Genomic DNA, 20,676 nt, shown 5'->3' on the forward strand with positions numbered 1-20,676 from the left:
GCATCAGATCAAATTTAAATCAAAAAACTTGTTTTTAAATCTGAAACAAAGTCCACAGTAGGAGAAAGAGTAGCAGTGACGAGGTCGTTTGGTGCACATCAACATGATGGACACCGAGTGGGAACAGACAAAGATTAACTGCCTATAACATGTGTATAATTCATTGTTAAATCAATTACAGCTCAAATGAAAGTATTCTAGTGAACTTTGCTGGTCTATGAGGAGCCAATGGTTTCTAAGGCTCAAAGGTACAACGACAGACATTGCCAGATTTAAGTACCAGATTTAAGTACCACCTCTGGTTACAGATCTATGTTTTTGTTGCTATTGTCCTCCATACTTGTGCCAGAGTCACTTAGAGGTTCATTTAACTATAAGCCTTCAACCTCCAAATATTGGTGACTGAGTGGTTAAGGTGTCTGACATTCTACCACTAGCCCTCCACTTCTGGGCTGTGTTGGCTGAGTGGTTAAGGTGTCTGACATTCTACAACTAGCCCTCCACCTCTGGGTTGTGTTGGCTGAGTGGTTAAGGTGTCTGACATTCTACCACTAGCCCTCCACCTCTGGGTTGTGGCAGCTGAGTGGTTAAGGTGTCTGACATTCTACCCCACTAGCCCTCCACTTCTCTGGTTGTGTTGGCTGAGTGGTTAAGATGTCTGACATTCTACCTCTAGCCCTCCACCTCTGGGTTGTGGCAGCTGAGTGGTTAAGGTATCTGACATTCTACCACTAGCCCTCCACCTCTGGGTTGTGTTGGCTGAGTGGTTAAGGTGTCTGACATTCTACCACTAGCCCTTTGCCTCTTTGTCTCAGTTACTGAGTGGTTAAGGTGGCTGTCATTCTTCCACTAGCCCTCCACCTCTTGGTTGTGTTGGCTGAGTGGTTAAGGTGTCTGACATTCTACCACTAGCCCTTTGCCTCTGTGTCTCAGTTACTGAGTGGTTAAGGTGGCTGACATTCTATAACTAGCCCTCCATCTCTGGGTTGTGGTGGCCGAGTGGTTAAGGTGTCTGACATTCTACCACTGGTACTTCACCTCTGTGTCTCAGTGACTGAGTGGTTAAGGTTTCTGACATTCTACAACTTGTCCTCTAACCCAAGGTGTTGAAGAAATGATGCATTAATGACCCATTGATCAGAGTATTGGCTATGGTCAGTGTACTTTCAGTAGACAACTACAAATTGTTTTACAGTTGTAAAATGAAAATACAAAATATTATAGAATAAAACAAAAATCAAAATGTTTTTTAAATTGTCTTTCCTCACCCCTAAAATTTCATATAGCTGGTCTAAGTCTTTAATTTAGAAAAGCCTAAATGTGTCTTCAGGGGTGAATGTCTTAACTCATCTGTACATTATGTAATGCAATGATGTTGTCACAGAACTTTACATCTGTTTTCTTACATCCTCACCTTTTTTAATCGAGAAAGTATCGAAATTAAAAATAAGACAAAGTTATTTTTACAATTGTTTGCTTACACAGAGTGCCACCAGAATCCCACATCCTGAATGTCTGCTTTTATTTGTGCTGTGGGATGAAATTTGCCTAACTCTTGCAAAAATGATTAAAAAAGTCGATGTAGAAAGTATTACTAGTAAAGTTATATGAGCTCTACAATATATATCCCCAGTACTTGTAAGGATATATCAATACACACTGCATCATCTATCTTGTCTGCAGAAGATCTGTAATCGGGTAAATGAAAATAGGTGCAGACCAATTCAATTACCAGTACTAGGAAATCAGCATCTGTAACTCATGTTAAATGATTCCAACTGTACTAAACCCTATGAGCCCAAATTATATGATCATGGAGAAATTGACATCTGCCCGGAGTAAAACACATTAAAGTTTAAGTGTTGAAATTTACACAAACTGACATTCAAAACTGCAAGCAAGCCATATGAAAGCAATAAAACCAAAAAAAGCGTGGATTGATTTTGATTGACATCTCAGTAACACCCAATGATGCAAGCAAGTATGAGAGGTTTTGGGGGTGGAGGAATGTCGGAGTACCTAGAACAAAACCACTGACTTGGCAACTGGTCCCCATAACTCGGAGGGAGAGAAGGGGCTGGTCGAAGGCGGGGCATGGCAGGGCGGGGCAGGGAGGGCAGGGCGGGGCAGGGCAGGGCATGGCATGGAATGGCGGGGCGGGGCAGGGCATGGTGGGGCGAGGCGGGGCAAAAGCGGGGGGTAATGGTAGAATAGTATAGGGATGCCAAATTGAACTCCATTGTAATTGCTCTTTAGCCTAAAAGACAATGAAAATTTCGTTTGACCTCAGAGAAAAGTTTGCCCTTTGACCTACCCTAAAAGACAATGAAAAGTCATCTGACCTTAGAAAAATTTTTGCCCTTTGAGCCTATACAAAAAGACGATGAAAAGTCTTCTGCACTCAGAAAAATTTTTGCCCTTTGACCTATACAAAAAGACAATGAAAAGTCTTCTGCACTCAGAAAAATTTTTGCCCTTTGACCTATACAAAAAGACAATGAAAATTTTGCGCTTTGACCTACAAGAAACAACTTAAGTCTCTCAACATTATAGATAATCTAAAAAACAAAAAATGATCAAACACTTAAACAATCTGTTCCAACTTAAAATCTTTAATTTACAATCACCTCCAAGTCAATGGAATCTCATTCTTTTCAATGATATTTGCTTTTTAACTTCCAAAATAATCAGCATCCAACTTCAATGTCATATATATCTATTCCTAGGTGCCTAAAGGCATGTATTTCTGAGGCTCCATGCATATTTACTACAAATTTCTATTTACAATAAATACAAAATTCACTAGTTTGAAAGCAAACAATTCTTTAACCATTTTTTCCAGAAACAAAAGTGAATTTATATTGCCATGCAAACTCAAAACACTGTATAATTCCTGATCAGTTCAATGTAAAATAAGCACAAGAATTCTAATAGAAAATGTTTCAATATGCACAATCGTACCAACCATGGGCATGTTCTCAAATCAACTTGGCTAATTTACATATTGTATAATTCTTACACAGACCTTGAACACATGCAATCTATACAAAACATGTGACATCTTCTCTTTGTTTTAATCCTACAGAGACAAACATCCTCAGAGAAAATCGTTAATATGATTTATTCTAAACACATGACAAGACTCGTCAACAAAACTATCAAATACCCAATACAGATAACTGTTTTTCAAAAATGAAACAACAGCTAGAATTTGTCTGAAATTACTTTTCAGTCCAATTTTGAAGGGAAAGATCAAGGTTATTTCTAGACTTATACATATAGTACAATTAAAGGACAAATATGTGTCTTACAACTAGAACTTCCACCAGAATGGCTAACTCAGATAGCTGCAACATTTAGTAATAACTCCATTAGTAGGGGAATTGCAGAACCCTATATAATTTACTCATTTCCCATTTATGTCAGAGTTCTGTGTACCAAATTTTATCCAAAAAGTAATTTAGGAGGAGTTTGCTGGATAAAGTTTTGTCTTCATTATTTCACCTATACTCCCCCCCACCCCCCTTAAATTTGCTTAAGTTGACTAATTTGTCTACTTTGAACTACTAAACCATATTTTGCGTATTTCGGGTCAATTATACACTTACGATTGAATACACACTTTATATTATTCAATCTGAATCATTGTAGGCACTCTTTAAGAATCACTGATGAGATATCTGATAAAATTCACAGAATAAGTGACAGATTATATGAAATTCACAAAACAAGTGACAGATTTTGTAAAATTCCCAAAAGCAAGAAGTGACAGACACTATCACCAGGCTAAACAGTTTTATAGCCACATTTTTACTATACATCTTACATTAGGGCTTTTGTAGAATAAGTATATTTTTGTCTCTGTAAATGATATAAGAATTTTCCAGACTGGACAAAAAATGAAACATAAACATTAGTTCAACATAAAATGTAGGTCACAGTGACTTGATTATGATGAAATCAAATGTTATAACCAGGATTTGGTATGTGACACAATCGTGTGCAAGTAAAATGATGATGACCTTTGACTGACACCCTAACCCCCCATCCTAAATCCCAATCCTAACCCCCGGCCGGAGTATGGCATTTATACATTTTGAAACAGTCTTTAATTTTTTTTTTCTTCTAAATTTTCTCGATTATTCCAGCTGATTACGAAACACATGCATTATAAATCAGGATAAACATTTCACTGTCAATAACAAATATGAACATGTTGTAACATGGGTATCTAATTCAATAATTCAGGTACATCTTTTTTTTTTCATTTTGAGCGTTAGTAAAAATTAATATGTGCTATAAAATATAATTACTGTTTGATATTACATAAGATTGTGTCCATGTTTTCATACATCAGATAAAACATCATCATCTGGTACAAATTGTTTAAAGAACATCATGAAACTTATATAATACATATATTTTTCAAGTTATTTCAAATTGCCTATAAAAAACGCTTATCATAAAAATTCCCTACTATTATGCACGCACATACTCTTTACAGATAAGGGTGAGAGTTATAATTAAGACATAATCTTACCTGTGTGTCACCTGTACTGATCTCGTCACGGGGTGTGTCTATATCCCTGGGGTGAGGCTCTGACCCCCAGAGCGGGGCTAACATGACAGAGTTAGGTGTCGTTTGGTCAGAGAGTTGATCACAGGCTGGTAGCTCTCCCACTAGAAAACACAGATGTTAAATCTCCATGAAACAATTATCACCTAGTCTCCAATATACACAGAAACTAAACCAGCCGATCCCCGAAACCTGGATGTCCTAATGTCCTAAACATCCAGAATATATATCACAAATTCCTGATTTTTTATTCAGAAGTAAGGTCTGTCATAGTACTACGATCCCTCACTTCACACTAATGTATCCAATGTTTCCACGGGGCAAAACTTGGCTGTGGCATCGGGCTACTGTACAGCCTCCTTACACAGGAGTTTCCTAAAGAGCCGGTGTGTCTATGATATTCAGAAACCTGGGGCTTTCTCCACCAGGCTGGGGACATCCACGATACCAACACAATGTACAGTATGGTGTATCGGATGTGTACTCTTTAATACCCAATGTGATTAATACCATTTCACCAGTCCATCACGACTAAACAGGTAGGTCGATTTGTATACATTCACCATCTTCCTTTTCAGAGATTTTTTTTCTCGCCTTTAATTTTTTCTGTTTGCTTATTCACATAATTTATGAATGGTAGAGGGGGAATGGGTATTGATATGAGGCTCCTACCATTGAAGATACTCTCTCCAAAGTCAATAGTGTTCTCTTTATATGTAGTGCAAATACACCACCCACTTAAACATACAGAGGTATTTTACTTTCGTGTAAACGAAAGTGAAATCCAATATCAACTTAACAGGAAAAAATATCACTTACAATGTGATATCTATAAAGAAGTGTGAACATTCAGGTCTAGAATGAAAATAATACGGGTCAGGTGTGATGTTTGTCCTTCCTAACGAAGTTACAGGTATGGTATCTACCTGTGCTAAACCCTAAACATGCAGGAGCATAAAAATGTATGTAATAATAGACTTGAATATTTATGATATATATTTGATCACCTTTATTCAGCAGGAGCTGATCATAACATGAGATTTAGGCTCTGTGATTTATGAATGATAATTCTCAGTTAGTTACTGGAGACAAACTATGTTGTGGTGCCTGTAAAAGCCTGCGGGATGTTGTATATACATATACCTGGTATATGTTCTGTGTTGTAGAATCCCTCATTCTCCGGAGATTTTATCTCCGACAACAAGCTCTGGAACTTTTTCCAGGACACAGACCCAGGGTGTAATAAGACCAGCTCTACAAAGTACATCTGATATCAGATGTAATTTTCATGGACATCATGATGTGCTGCTAGATACCATGCCTCTATATTTATCCACCCGCTTGTTTCAGTATATTTTATACAACCCATTGTAATAATTTCTAAAATCAACATTTTCTATTAGGTTAACACAACACCAGGTAAAGTAAAACTTGTCTTACTTACCACCTGTGTAAAGTGACCACCTGCTTAATAAGACCATTTACTTTACACCTATAACAACTCATTTCAAATGACCTGTGTAAAGTGACCACCTGCTTAATAAGACCATTTACTTTACACCTATAACAACTCATTTCAAATGACCTGTGTAAAGTGACCACCTGCTCAATAAGACCACCCAAAACAGCCCATTCCAAAAACTTGTACACAGGACCACCTGTCTATAAAGACCATTTTCCCTTTATACCATGAGTGACCTTTATCAGCAGGTCTGAATGCCTATAAAAGTAATACGCCCTCCAATAATTAACATGAGTCTGTTCTCTGTTGATTGGTCCATTATAGATATTAATGAAGGCTGATCGTTTTAATTACCGTTTTCTCTGTAATTAGCGCCCCTCACCTTATATGAGTCCTCCCCACTTCTGGAGGAGGAAGCATATTTAAGCATTAAACTGTCTTCATATGGCATCTATGGTCTGTTAAATGCCAGAGCTTTGCAGACAATCTTCATAATGCATGCTAGATGCTGTATGCTTTATATAGACCATAGATGCCATTGGAAGATAGTTATATACTTATATTTACATTATTAACTCATTTTGGAATCTTTGTATCAATAATGCTTAAGTTATAACAGGAAAACACTGTTTATGAACGATTATATGCAATTATAGAAAGAGTTCAAATAAGGTAATTTGATTCGTCTACGTCAACTTGTATTTTGGTTCCTTAATAAGCGCTCCCTTAATTACATATTTTTTGTAAGCTATGGACGCTAATTTAAAAGTTAATATTTCAGACAGGGGTAGACACTAACTTTTTCACCTTAGCTGACCAGAGGGCTGCCATGTTGTTATCCTTGACAGCCAGGATTCTGTTGTGGGGGCCCGCGGATATGTGTGCCGAAGACGCAATATAATAATGTAAGGGGTCTGAGGAATTCACACCCAGGGAAAATTTCAATTTCTGTATTCAATTTTCTGCATTCTAGTGAATTTCGGTACTGAATTTGCAGATCTTAAAGCGAACATTTTTCCTTCCTTAACTAAACATGTACATGTTCGAAATATAACAGGCAGCCTGCAGGGCTACCGCACTTTGATAGTCTGGCAGCCCAGTTTTTTTTTTGATGTTTTGTGCCAAACTACTCTTTTGACTTATCGTTAGATTTATATGGTGCTACTACACCTAGGCTTGACCTATTTTCATGGTAGTTAATTTTGCACAATCTTTATTTCTATGGTGAAATATGTGAAATTTATTCACATGTATTCAGGTAGAAATGATTGCATTATGCTGAAGAAACATCCCTGAATTAGCAGGTAAAATAATAGTAGTTCTGATACACTATCCTTTACAATATTGGCATGGTACATATACTAGATAATCCCACGTGGTAGGACTGACCTTTCAATAGAGTGTGAAATCAATACTGTAACTGACAATCGACACGCAACGTGATCATTATTACCTTAGATATTTCACCTTATAATGCTAATGTTGATTACCTGGTATTTGGACCCCCATCAGAACCTCTCCTTACAATGCATGAAGGATAATGTCTTATCTTTCTGAATATGCTTCAGTCAGATAGCACTATAATTCAATGAGCTTAAATGTAAGAGTGTATATCCTGGGCCAGAGGGATAAGCATTGAAAGTTTAGACATCTTGATCACTAAATTACCATGAACCAGAATTTTATCGAGGGCTTGTAGTAGAATTCCACTGACCTTCACCAGACAGACTATATAATACTGAATCACATCATTTTATTAAACCTCAAAAGTTTCAAAGTGGGTTTTTTTGTGTAACCTCCAAAAGTTTCAAAATCTCTCTCAAATGTAAAATACTACCACAATCAAATGGTGATTTGTCATATTGATTTGTAAGAAATGTAGAAGCTAAAACACGAGCCCATTTGAGAGCAGACTTGAATGTTTTATGTGTAATTGTCTGACTACCAATCATAACTGTAGTATGTTATACAAATGAATACAAACTGCCATTTCTGTACAAAACAACCAATTTATTCTAACATAAAGAAAAAGACCTGTTATTTTTCTATGTAACTATGACACAATAAGTAATCTGAAAACACACTGAGCACACATGAAATGGCCATTATAGCGATAAGTAAGATTGGATATACCATAACATTAAACAACCAACTCTCTAATGGGAGTCTACTTCAAGGAACACAAAAACAAACACCAGTGTCGGTCATCTTTCTTGTATTCAAATAAAATATTTTTTTTTAACAAACAAATATTTTTAATTTTGTTCAAAAACCTCTTTATTTTCAAATATTGATCCATTATACATTTTTAAATGTCTGTTATCTCATTGATGCTGATTTTAGAGATCTTTGGAATTTTTTAAATACCCAAGGTGAAAAGACTAAATTAATGCCTTTATTTAATTAATTACTTTCCTCATTTGAAAGAATTATTGCTCTTTGTAGCAATGAATTATCTTTTTCATAGAATTATCTTTTTAGGTTCATTGAGTTTAGAGTTATCTTTGGTTGGTCTATGGAGATATCTTTCTTTGTTTCAGTGAGTTTTCTTTCTTTGTCTCAGTGAATTATCTTTCTTTGTTTTAGTGAGTTATCTTTCTTTGTTTCAGTGAGTTATCTTTCTTTGTTTCATTGAGTTATCTTTCTTTGTTTCATGAGTTATCTTTCTTTGTTACTGAGTTACTTTCTTTGTTTCTTGAGTTATCTTTCTTTGTTTCAGTGAGTTTTCTTTCTTTGTTTTCAGTGATTATCTTTCTTTGTTTTAGTGAGTTATCTTTCTTTGTTTCAGTGAGTTATCTTTCTTTGTTTCATTGAGTTATCTTTCTTTGTTTCATTGAGTTATCTTTTTTTGTTTTAGTGAGTTATCTTTCTTTGTTTTAGTGAGTTATCTTTCTTTGTTTCAGTGAGTTGAGCTATCTTTCTTTGATTCAGTGAGTTATCTTTCTTTGATTCAGTGAGTTTTCTTTCTTAGATTCATCGAATTATCTTTCTTTGTTTCATTGAGTTATCTTTTTTTTATTTAAATGAGTTATCTTTCTTTGCTTCATAGAGTTATCTTTCTTTGTTTCAGAGTGAGTTATCTTTCTTAGTTTCATTGATTATCTTTCTTTCATTGAGTTTTCTTTCTTTAGATTAGTTTCTTCTTTGTTCATTGAGTTATCTTTCTTTGTTTCATTGAGTTATCTTTTTTTGTTTTAGTGAGTTATCTTTCTTTGTTTCAGTGAGTTATCTTTCTTTGTTTCATTGAGTTATCTTTCTTTGTTTCATTGAGTTATCTTTCTTTGTTTTAGTGAGTTATCTTTCTTTGTTTCAGTGAGTTATCTTTCTTTGATTCATTGAGTTATCTTTTTTTTTATTGAGTTATCTTTCTTTGTTTCATTGAGTTATCTTTTTTTTTTTGTTTCAGTGAGTTATCTTTCTTTGTTTCATTGAGTTATCTTTCTTTGTTTCAGTGAGTTATCTTTCTTTGTTTATTGAGTTATCTTTCTTTGTTTCAGTGAGTTATCTTTCTTTGATTCAGTGAGTTATCTTTCTTTGTTTCATTGAGTTATCTTTCTTTGTTCATGATTTTCATTGTGAGTTATCTTTCTTTGATTCATTGAGTTATCTTTCTTGTTCATGAGTTATCTTTCTTTGTTTCATGTTATCTTTCTTTTTTTCATTGAGTTATCTTTCTTTGTTCATGAGTTATCTTTCTTTATTCATGAGTTATCTTTCTTTGTTTCAGTGAGTTATCTTTTCTTTTTTCAGTTGTTCATGATTATCTTTCTTGTTTTCATTTTATCTTTCTTTAGATTCATTGATTATCTTTTTTGATTCAGTGAGTTTTCTTTCTTAGATTCATTGAGTTATCTTTCTTTGTTTCATTGAGTTATCTTTCTTTATTTGAGTTATCTTTCTTTGTTCATGAGTTATCTTTCTTTGTTTCAGTGAGTTATCTTTCTTAGATTCATTGACTTATTTTTTGGTTTTCTTGATTTTCTTTCTTAGATTCATTGAGTTATCTTTCTTTGTTTCATTGATTTTCTTTTTTATTAATTGAGTTATCTTTTTTCATATTTCTTTCTGATTCATTGAGTTATCTTTCTTTGTTTCAGTGAGTTATCTTTCTTTGATTCATTGATTATCTTTTTTTTCATGATTATCTTTTTGTTATGAGTTATCTTTCTTTATTTCAGTGAGTTTTCTTTCTTTGATTCATTGAGTTATCTTTCTTTGTTTCATTGATTTATCTTTCTTTGTTTAATTGAGTTATCTTTCTTTGTTTCATTGAGTTATCTTTCTTTGTTTCAGTGAGTTTTCTTTCTTAGATTCATTGAGTTATCTTTCTTTGTTTCATTGAGTTATCTTTCTTTGTTTCATTGAGTTATCTTTCTTTGTTTCATTGAGTTATCTTTCTTTGTTTCAGTGTGTTATCTTTCTTTGTTTCAGTGAGTTATCTTTCTTAGATTCATTGAATTATCTTTCTTTGATTCAGTGAGTTTTCTTTCTTAGATTCATTGAGTTATCTTTCTTTGTTCATTGATTTTATCTTTCTTTTGTTTCTTTTCTTTTTTATGAGTTATCTTCTTTGAGTTGTTATCTTCTTTTTTTTTAATTGAGTTATCTTTCTTTGTTCAGTGATATTATCTTTCTTTGATTCAGTGAGTTTTCTTTCTTAGATTCATTGAGTTATCTTTCTTTGTTTCATTGAGTTATTTTCTTTATTTAATTGATATCTTTCTTTGTTTCTCTTGTTTAGGTGTTATCTTTCTTTATTTATTGAGTTATCTTTCTTTGTTCAGTGAGTTATTTCTTTGATTTTGTTTCAGATTGATTTCTTTTTTCATTATTATCTTTTTTAGATTCATTGAGTATCTTTCTTTTTCGTGAGTTTAGTGAGTTATTTTTCTTTGATTCAGTGTGAGTTTATCTTTCTTAGATTCATTGAACTATCTTTCTTTGGTTCATTGATTTATCTTTCTTTATTTAATTTTGTTATCTTTCTTTGTTTTCATTATTTTTCTTTGTTTCAGTTAGTTATCTTTCTTTTATTGAGAGGCTGTAAAAACTGTGATCATTGGAATATTTGATTTCCAACAATTTATAATCATACAACCATGTTGGCACAGTGAACTTGGGAATGGTGAACAGTATTAATTTCTATGACTATTGAGAAAATTGTGTTGCCTGAGCTATCTTTTCTTGTCCACCACACTTTAAGCCCGATTGTGAGATCAAGGCAGTTGAACGTCCCTGAGCTCTGAGAATCCGTACCCAGTTTAAGTCCCCAGTTGGATATCATCAGTACAATACCTAAGAAACAAACTTAATTAAAGTCACCAAGGTATACTTAGAACCTTGTAAACTCTATTAGGATCAGTGAATTACAAATCACATGGAACACTGGTAGATATACAAATTCCCAGACCGGAAGGATAATTGCCTTTTGAGTTGTTAATTAGGTGAAAGAACAATTACATAAAACACGTAGTAGTACAACGTAAACTCTTTAAAGACTATTGTGAATTTGGTTATATATTTATCACTTTGTTCAGAAGAGAAGAGTTTTAATTGTCTTACTTGATCATAGAATTCATTTAGGATTATAAGTTACCAGCATTAGTTTTAATGCAAGATCGGGGACCAAACTGTGGATGTTTTGGTGAGAGACAAGTACTTAACCTTACTTAATGGGCGGATACAATCCTCAGATCTCAATACAGCATGATATAACTACATCAGACCAATAGATACATGTCAGACACACTACCTCTAAGCCTTCTTGACCTCATTGGGTAGGCATTTCCAGTCCCTTTGTGACAGCAAATTAGCCGGTCGTTAGCAATATGACGCTAGTTCTCTCTTTTTTTTTTTAATAATTTTCTTTTTTGGTTTTGATTGAGATATAACATGCCCATGCATGCCACACACCTCCCTTACAAGAACATACACCTCCCTTACTAGAACAGAACCACTGTTCATCAATACATAAAAGTCATCTCTCTGATATAGTTCAGTACAGGTGAACTTTGTATCAGTGCTTTTTGAAGAGGAATATTGAGGGCAAATGCGTGACAAATTTATTCCAAAGTTGACCATAGGAGGTCTCTACACATTAACACTCAACCAATATTGGTTGAACTTTCTTAAAGGACAATATAATTTCTGGTGAGAGTTCCAAAAAAAGTGCAAACTCAAGCCACAGTGGCCAAACAGTAAAGCTTTGACAAATTTTAGTTCTTAGAAAGCAGCCATCTTTGTATTTTGCAGTATTTATACCGTTGGTGTACCTGAATCAGACATTGAGTTGGTAAAGCTCTCAAGCCCTTCTCTGTATGCATCATTCTACTGCAGCAAAATTTGTGTCATGGTGATCAAGAGTTAAAGATGGTTGACATTCTATTCTACCATTTAAAAAACATTGCATCCAAACCTTGTGAAACGTAAAACATTTCTGATATTCTTCTTGTTTCCATAGCTTTGATGGTGACTTTAAATGTGAGATTATACTGCCTGGCTGTAGGTCTGAGATTTTTCTCCAGGATGGTTGAACTGAACCATATTTAGATTCTGATCCCTCTTGAGTACAACTAACCCTTAGGTTTGACCTAATTAGTGACCTTGATAAATATTTTAGCATGCTTATGACCTTGACCTCATTTCAAATTTGGACCCTTCTAACTATGACAATTAGACATGGGACTGCACCTATTCCAATCAATACAATGCACCAAGAAAGCCAATCCTACACTCAACATGCAGATCAGTTCCCGGTGTTTGCAATTCTGCCCAACTTGTCCTTGGACCGCAGTGAAATGTTGGCTTTGATACCTGACCACTGTATATAGACAACAGCAGATTATATCTCTAACAGACATCAAGTTTTTTTCCTTTCTATGGACATGAACATCCAACTTATTCCTCAACTATTGTTAATGTCCAATTCTGTTCATTTTTATTAAAGGTTTTTTGTGCTATATTTCAGTGCTACTAATCATTAATTGCAAATATGTTACCTAGAAATAGAAATCGATAAGAAATTTGATAAAATATATCTATCTGAATCATGCATCCAGTAGTTTTAAATTTAATCCGTATAGTTTTGTGACCATTCCATAGAATTCTGACTTTTCTGGTATGACTTTTTTACCTAAAGGAACCACTCCTTGAATGTTTTAATGGTTAATTAATTGAAACATAACATAAACTTCACTAATGGCTACCAGGGAATGCCAATGAGTTCAGGTTTTTTAATTGGAAATTAATAGGTTTAAAGTTGCTCCAGCGCTTACAAATGATGTTTTTTCTGTATCAAAAACAGGAGCAGTTAGAAACGTTACTTACTTTACACTATTACTACCACAGAAAAATTTGAGCCTCTAATTTTACTTCAAAATAAAAATATTAAAAATGATTAATTGCATCTCGAAAAAAATAACTGGCACTATGTCCTATATGGAAAGAATACTGATTGAGCTTGCACCCAAAGTAAAATAAATTATCTTATATTATCTTTTGTGTTAATTAGACATATATATACACGATTAAACACCAATTATTGTTAAAATGATGAGTATTGTTTATGCTCTGTCGGCGATGGAGCATCTTTAAAGAAGTGTTTCGTTAAAGTTGAATATGTTTGCTTGATTGTTGATCTGTGCGATTCTGTTTGATGCATCTGTAAAGTTGATTTACTAAATACACAGACAAACTCCAAGGTTAAATATAGCCTGAATCCCTAAGATGTCTAAGCAGGAAAGAAATCATCAAAAATTCAGTAACTTGTTTGGCCAGCGAATCTTTTCGTCTAAAAGTCTGATACGGATGCAAACTTAGATTTGACCTCCAAAAAGGTCAAACATGATGATCGATGGACCAGCTTGACCTTGTCGACCTCTGGCGAGTTTTGGAGACTCTGATGGAGGCCTTTCCTGTCCAGACTATCAAACTCTCTGAAAACAACATCAACAAGCCACTGAGATGGAAACTTTATCAGGAAAAAAGCCATTGAGACCACATTGTGTATTAGACACTGTGTATTATATAATGTCAATTTTTGACAAATTTTGGCCAAACCCTCAAATTAAGTGTTTGAGCTACAGACAAACGGTGAATCATGCTGAATTAAAGGTCTTATATCCCCACCAATCATTTGTCTATTCTGATAACTCAGAGACAGGGCACAAAGTACATCAGGACCAGCAGTCCAGCAGCTTGGTAAAATTTATTTTGACCTACGGAAAGTGGACATGGCTGAAAGCCAAAATGTCAACTGAAGTCAGCTTCATCCAAATAGCCAATAATCTTGAGATTTGATTAAATTCTATAGGTCCGAATCCTGTTGTAGTTATGTCCAAGACAAAAACTCAACGCTAAATTCTGTTTTATCTTAAAAAGTTTTAACATGTTTATAAAAGCAATTTTGCCATACTTCTAAAACCAAAGCCACTAAAACAGTAAAACCTGCCTAAATGAACACCTCTGTATAAAGACCACTTGATTAATTAATATGAGAATTTTTCTATGGGGTCCCAAATGACTAATTTCAATTCAATTCAACCTCTTTATAAAGACCACCTGACTATAACGATCATTTTCCCTCTGTCCCTTGGGTGATCTTTATAGACAGGTTTGACTGTATGTCTTTCTGAGAAAGGAATAAAGATTATCTTTATCTTCTAAAAAAAATCCTTTTGTAAAAGGAATATGTTATCCTCATAACACGTTCAGACATTGTGGTTACCACTGAAATATTCACTGTCATTTGAAATTTCAAATCTTTGTTTTGAGGTACTAAGATTTTACTTTTGTCAAATTAAGGTTCATAAATTCATTTTAAAAGATTTGAACATTAACTTGCACCAAATGAAATTTCTCTTTGGCATTTTTAATTCAGTCTGCAATTATAAAATGACAACATTGAACTGAATTCACTCCCTTGAGCAATAATTGGTTTGTTCCTCAAACAAAGGTTGGCCAGTATGATGAATGTCTGACACAATATCGTAACTCTGTTTACACTATATCCACACAAGTGCTGGCAGTGATACAACATATATATACTGTCCAGTAGAAGACTAAGTCATGTCGAGCACGATTAAACTCAATCACCATTATCTACACCTTGCTATCCACAAGGTATTCACGGCACTGTCTGAAATATTCATAACAACATAACAAGCATGAATGAGTCGGACCCCTACTGGCAAACAATCTGCTGGCTCCTATTGTTTATTCAGCCAAATACACCAGTCAAGCATTGTATTTGTTTTTAATGACAAAGCCAGCTTTGGTATTTATGTAGATTGTGGAGTTTTCTTTTAATTAATTTCTAGAAATTCCCACTGATATATTTTCACGCCTCATTAAACATTCAAACAGGATCAAAAGTGGCTATAGGCTATGGTAGTGTCATGTTACCTCAACTTTGAGTTCTGTCAGATCTCATATGTCTTAATGTATACTCGTCTATCCACAAATCAGTAGGTAGGATGACGATTCACTATAGCATATACTATAGTATATTAGGACAATGGTATGTGAACTATTAATTACTTCATTCATTACTTGAATTTAAAAGCAAGTAAAGGCCATTTAGGACATGTCAGGTATAGAGGGTGAGAACAATAGTGTTTGAGAATGAGAAATATCACTAAAAAATCAGATACCTCAACCATTAAGCCATTTGGTATGTGGCCGAATACTGATTTATTACACTCACAGGTAGATGAAATTCTCATTGCTTCAAAACGTCATGGATTTGTCTACATGCAATAACCCATACCAAAATTAGATATAAAAAATTATTTTTTTAAAGGTACAAAGAAGTCATAACTTTTACTGCTAGAATGGAACCACTGACTTAACTTGATTCCAAACTTATATCAAAAGTTATGACTTTTACAACTTTTTGTGCCTTAGTTTTCAGTATTTGATTTAAAAGGTATATGAAATGACCATGCAGATCAATGTAGGACAATGTCCATCAAACTCTACAAGACACGCTAGCCATTGCATGGAGTCTGGCAGGCTCAACCCAGATTGGTTAAGCTTGGTGCTTTATAGGTATAACTATAAGTTGTATTTTCATCCAATGTTGACACCTAAGTACCACAACCCCTATCTATCATTAAATGTAACATCTATTTTAAATGATATGGTATGAATGAGAAAAGCCAGCGTAAATTGAAATATCTTAGACGTGATTATATCAACTGAAGAGACCCCTAAAGTACACTGACCCTGGTTCAGGATACAACATGGTCCACATTCCATTAAGGCAGCAACATGTCTGACTGATCTCAGGTAAAATATTTACAGGTAAGCATGTCACACATCTGTCACCTTACCTGTAAGGTCATCCAGTCTCATCAACAAAACCTGGCTCCGATTTCTCAAAACTAAAATTTTTGACATAAATGAGAAAATATCATGACTTATGTCAAGTTTTTTATTAATAAGATTCTTTTGAGAAATCAGGGCTTAGTCCTTTATGTGTGGTGAGAATAACTGGCACTATACTATCAACTGAAGACACTATTGAAACAAAAGAGTTCTGGTCCCAATCAAATCTTTTTCAGTTTTAATATGGAGCTTCAGTGGCAGAATGGTTTAAAGATGTCCTAATATATTAACTTAAGCCCTCCACCCCTGGGTCGTGAGTTTGAATCACATGTGGGGCAGTTGCTAGGTATATACCGTCTGGCCGTTGGTTTTCCTCCAGGTACTCTGACCTTCCTCTCACCTCCTAAACCTAGCATATCTCCTTAATTGACTCTGCTGTTTACAGGACGTTAAAATCAGAATTCATTTTTTATACACAGCTGTTGGTGTACCTGATGAATTCAAGGACAATTCAATCCTCAGTAATAGTCAACAACATTTTCAAAACACATTGTTCAATCAATTTAAATTATTTCCTTATTGTTTTAGCTTTAATTGTCTGCTATTTTTATTTTTAAATCATGATTACCGTGTAAAAAAATAAAGACTGCAAATTTCATTGTTTTACTTACATTCAATGATTTCCTTTATCATTTGTGAATTTTGTTCTTGGGTGATGTCCCTTCATACAAAGGTGTATAATTTGGGGTGACACAGCGGCATTGTCTGTAATGTCAAGACTCAGGGAGCAGAGAGACAAATGAAGTAATGTATGTAGCAATTAGTAGGTGTCTGAGCTAGCTAACATTCGACCTTTCATCGTACCACAATGATTCAGTATAACCATGACCTTTACCATCTCGTAACATCCTCCCTTGTATATATATAACCTCATTTTCATCACTTTTTTTCATTTATCTAGCCAGACACAATCAATCCACACAAAGTTCACAAGCTGAGTTATAAATTGATTGAATTTCTTAACTGTTCTTATTTCTTTTTAACCATTAAATTGCGGCGACATTTTTATAGCATTTCGTTTTTATCGTTTTTGATACCTACCAAAGGGAGATAAATAGAACCTTACATGGATTTGTCAAGTGGACAGGGATCAACTCGAGGCAACGATTTTGGCTGGTCAACATGGGGGTTGAGATATCCCTGTCCACTTAACAGATCCATGTAAGATTCTTTTTCTCCCATACTTTACCAAGAAATAGTGATGACAGCGTAAGAAAATGTGTTTAAACAACTGAATTTCACATGTCACATATCTAGCATGTGTGAGCTGTCTATTCTCTACACTGGTATAACCCTGTCAAGTATGGTAGAAAATATGAAGGTTACTTAAAGAGACTAGGATAGACTGTCAACAGAATATAAAGAAAGATTCCTTTTGAAATAAAGCAAGAGGTGAGGAAAGGATGGGGGTTAGGATAGAGGAAAGTGGAGCTAGGGGTTGGGGAAAGGTAGGGGTTGGGGGTGTGGGAAAGGTAGGGGTTTGGGGGTTGAAAAGGGTGGATTGTGGGATGTGGTATTGTGGTTAAAGGTGAGGGGTCTGAATTGTACAGCATATGATGAAAGTAATTTTAAAAGATACTAGTAAAAATGTCCTTACATCATAATGTAGCATCATCCTACAGCATTCCCGAAAGACATTTTTTTTTGAAAATTTCATCTAATTACACATACTGTTTTCTTATAACAATATTATATTTCTGTGAATGTTGGCATTTTCTATGAATGGTTTCTATCACCAAAATGAATTGATCTTATAGTAAAGGGCACAGTTATACAAACTAAATGGTGGCACATTTAAAAGAAAACCTACGAGAATCTCATGATAGAATTACATTGGGTTTCAAGCAGAATTCCAAAAACTGTATTGTTAGCAAAAAATCAAAATGGTGGAAGATGTCTGTAAGTCATAAAATGGCTTAATCTTTCTTTAATTTAAACAAGATCCGCCATTGTCAGGAAGCAGACGTCTTAGATGCTTGATCCAGTAAAAACATAACAAGACTATAAGCTCGACAGATGATGAGTGTGGTAAGACTCCAGATGAACATGGACACCTTTATTGCATGGGCATTAAAATCACTGGAAATTTTAAACCATACTTGATATAAGGATAGGCGCCATTTTTTCGTAGCGACATGCATAAAGGCAGTCATTGGGCGAGTGACTAAGATGTTCAGTCAATACAAGTTTTAAACCAATGCACACATGTGTGGCAGTTTTCAGGACTGCAGGTAGGTGGTTTTCCTCCTGGTACTTCAGCTAAATTCCACCTCACCTTAACCTGGCATGACCATAAATAACCCTGGCTGTCAATGGGATGTTAAACAAATTAAACTCCAACCATTTCATGTGCTATGTTTTTGTCGCTGTAGGTCACATGATTTTTAAATCTGGTGGATAAGAAATAGAAACAACAGCAATAGACGGCCAGACCACCCTGGTGTCAGCGTACACAATAATGGAGTAAAAACATTACTCTGTTAACAACGTGTTTACATTAAACCTGCTCTTTGTCGTATTTCTAGTAGGTGTTGTGTGTTTATTTAAGCACATCTTTTCGTGTTAACAGGAAGTTTTCAGCAGTATATATCTTGATTACAAGTACATAACAAAACAGGAGTGCTAATCTATGGTCAAGTTACAATCCATAAATACCAGAATTCCTCAAGGTTTTTTGCTGGACATCTCCTTCCCTACTTTAATCTAATTAGTTATCCCTTATTTTAGACCATAATTCACAACACTTAGTAGGGCTTATAATTCCACCTGGTTTTAAAAGACGAATGTAAAAGTGAACAATAAATGAACACTTCAAAAAATGGCAAAGGGGGATAACTGCAGTCGATTTAATTCAATGTATGATCTCAGGGGAAGCTATAATAGGATTTATCCAGATAATAACTGCAACTTCAAGGTGAAATATATTATAATAAGATTTGTTTGGGATGGATCAGTCAATAGGGATTTATCTGCCAACTATAGCCGTTTTTATAAATTCAACATCTGGGAAAATATTTCTATCATGTGAAATTTGAGACTTCAGACAATTGTCACCACATGTGAGTTGTATTTTCTCGACCAGAAGTAGGATGGAAATTGATCCACTTTTTAAACGAAACATATTGCAATTGATTGCAAAATATTGGAAATCAATAAAAAAAATTATAACATAATAGAATTATTCAACATTTGAGAAAATGCTATTTCTATGTGAAATTCTAGATGGTGGATGGTTTTCATATCAATTGATCGTAAGTCATCAGTGCCCTAGAATAGAATGGAACTTCGGCGGTTATTGTTAATCCATTTCTCTCAAAACAAATATGCTACTATTGATTGAAATATTGGAAATCACTGGGAAAAATCTCTAATCTATTAACATTAAGTTAGAGTATATAAAGCAGTCTGTCATGTCAATTCTGATCATATGTAATAGTGATAAATCTTGTACCACAAAAAAAACTCCCTGAGAATAAATCTTCTCAAGAGGTTGTGATGGCTGAACAAATATCCGAAAAGGCAAACCCAGGTTATGGTTCAATAAAATTTTATAGAGTTAATATTAGCATATCTCTGTACACAATAAATAAATCTTTGTCATTGCACAGATTTGTTATGTTGTGTTAAGACGGTCAGATTCTGCCCCGGCCCAAGGATCAAAATGAAACAGATTTACCGCTAGACTGAAGTTTTTGCTTAGCCAATCAAATATGATGTAAATTTTTTTAACATCATCTGTGATTGGCTTAGAGTCTTAAAACTGAAGACTGTTTTAGACTGAAGACTGTTTCATGATCATGAGGCTTGAATTAAAAATGTGATGGTCCTTATTATGGCAGCACCTTGGTGAATACCCCTAAAGATCTTATTGACAATCAAGTAAATTTAAAGTTACTGCTGACATGGAAAAACAGCACATTTTCTAAAATTAATTAAAAACAAGTGAATAATTACTTCAAAGATCTTTAAATAATTCACCTCTGTGTATGCTGGAGTCAAAATGAGTTCATCATAACAGGTGTGCAAAAAGTGAATTTGCTTTAGTACTTTTGGAGACCATGTTGAAAAGGTGTGCAAAATTTAAGCAATTTTGCTTCAGTAGTTTTGGAGACAATATTGAAAACGTAAATTGTTTATGGCATACATAATGGATGCCGACAGAAAAAAGGCAATAAGAACAGGTCACAATATGGACCATCCTCTCAGGTGATCGACCTTAGAAATGACAGTCTGCACAAGATATTATTTGAAT

At 34.4% G+C, this 20,676-nt stretch overlaps 2 protein-coding genes across 2 annotated transcripts in view; one reads left to right on the forward strand and one right to left on the reverse strand.

Moving 5' to 3' along the window:
- LOC138306924 (uncharacterized) overlaps positions 1-20,676 on the reverse strand; it is a 241,467-nt gene that overhangs the window by 134,513 nt on the left and 86,278 nt on the right. The window contains 1 exon segment of the mRNA XM_069247495.1: positions 4,541-4,680. Within this exon segment, the coding sequence (XP_069103596.1) occupies positions 4,541-4,680 (140 nt within the window).
- The window catches only part of LOC138306923 (uncharacterized), a 167,958-nt gene continuing 152,274 nt past the window's right edge, over positions 4,993-20,676 (forward strand). The window contains exon 1 of the mRNA XM_069247494.1: positions 4,993-5,115. The gene's annotated coding sequence lies outside the window, so the exon portion shown is untranslated. The remainder of the gene's footprint in view (positions 5,116-20,676) is intronic.

The sequence above is a fragment of the Argopecten irradians genome, chromosome 14 (genome assembly GCF_041381155.1).
Source record: "Argopecten irradians isolate NY chromosome 14, Ai_NY, whole genome shotgun sequence".
NCBI lineage: Eukaryota > Metazoa > Mollusca > Bivalvia > Pectinida > Pectinidae > Argopecten > Argopecten irradians.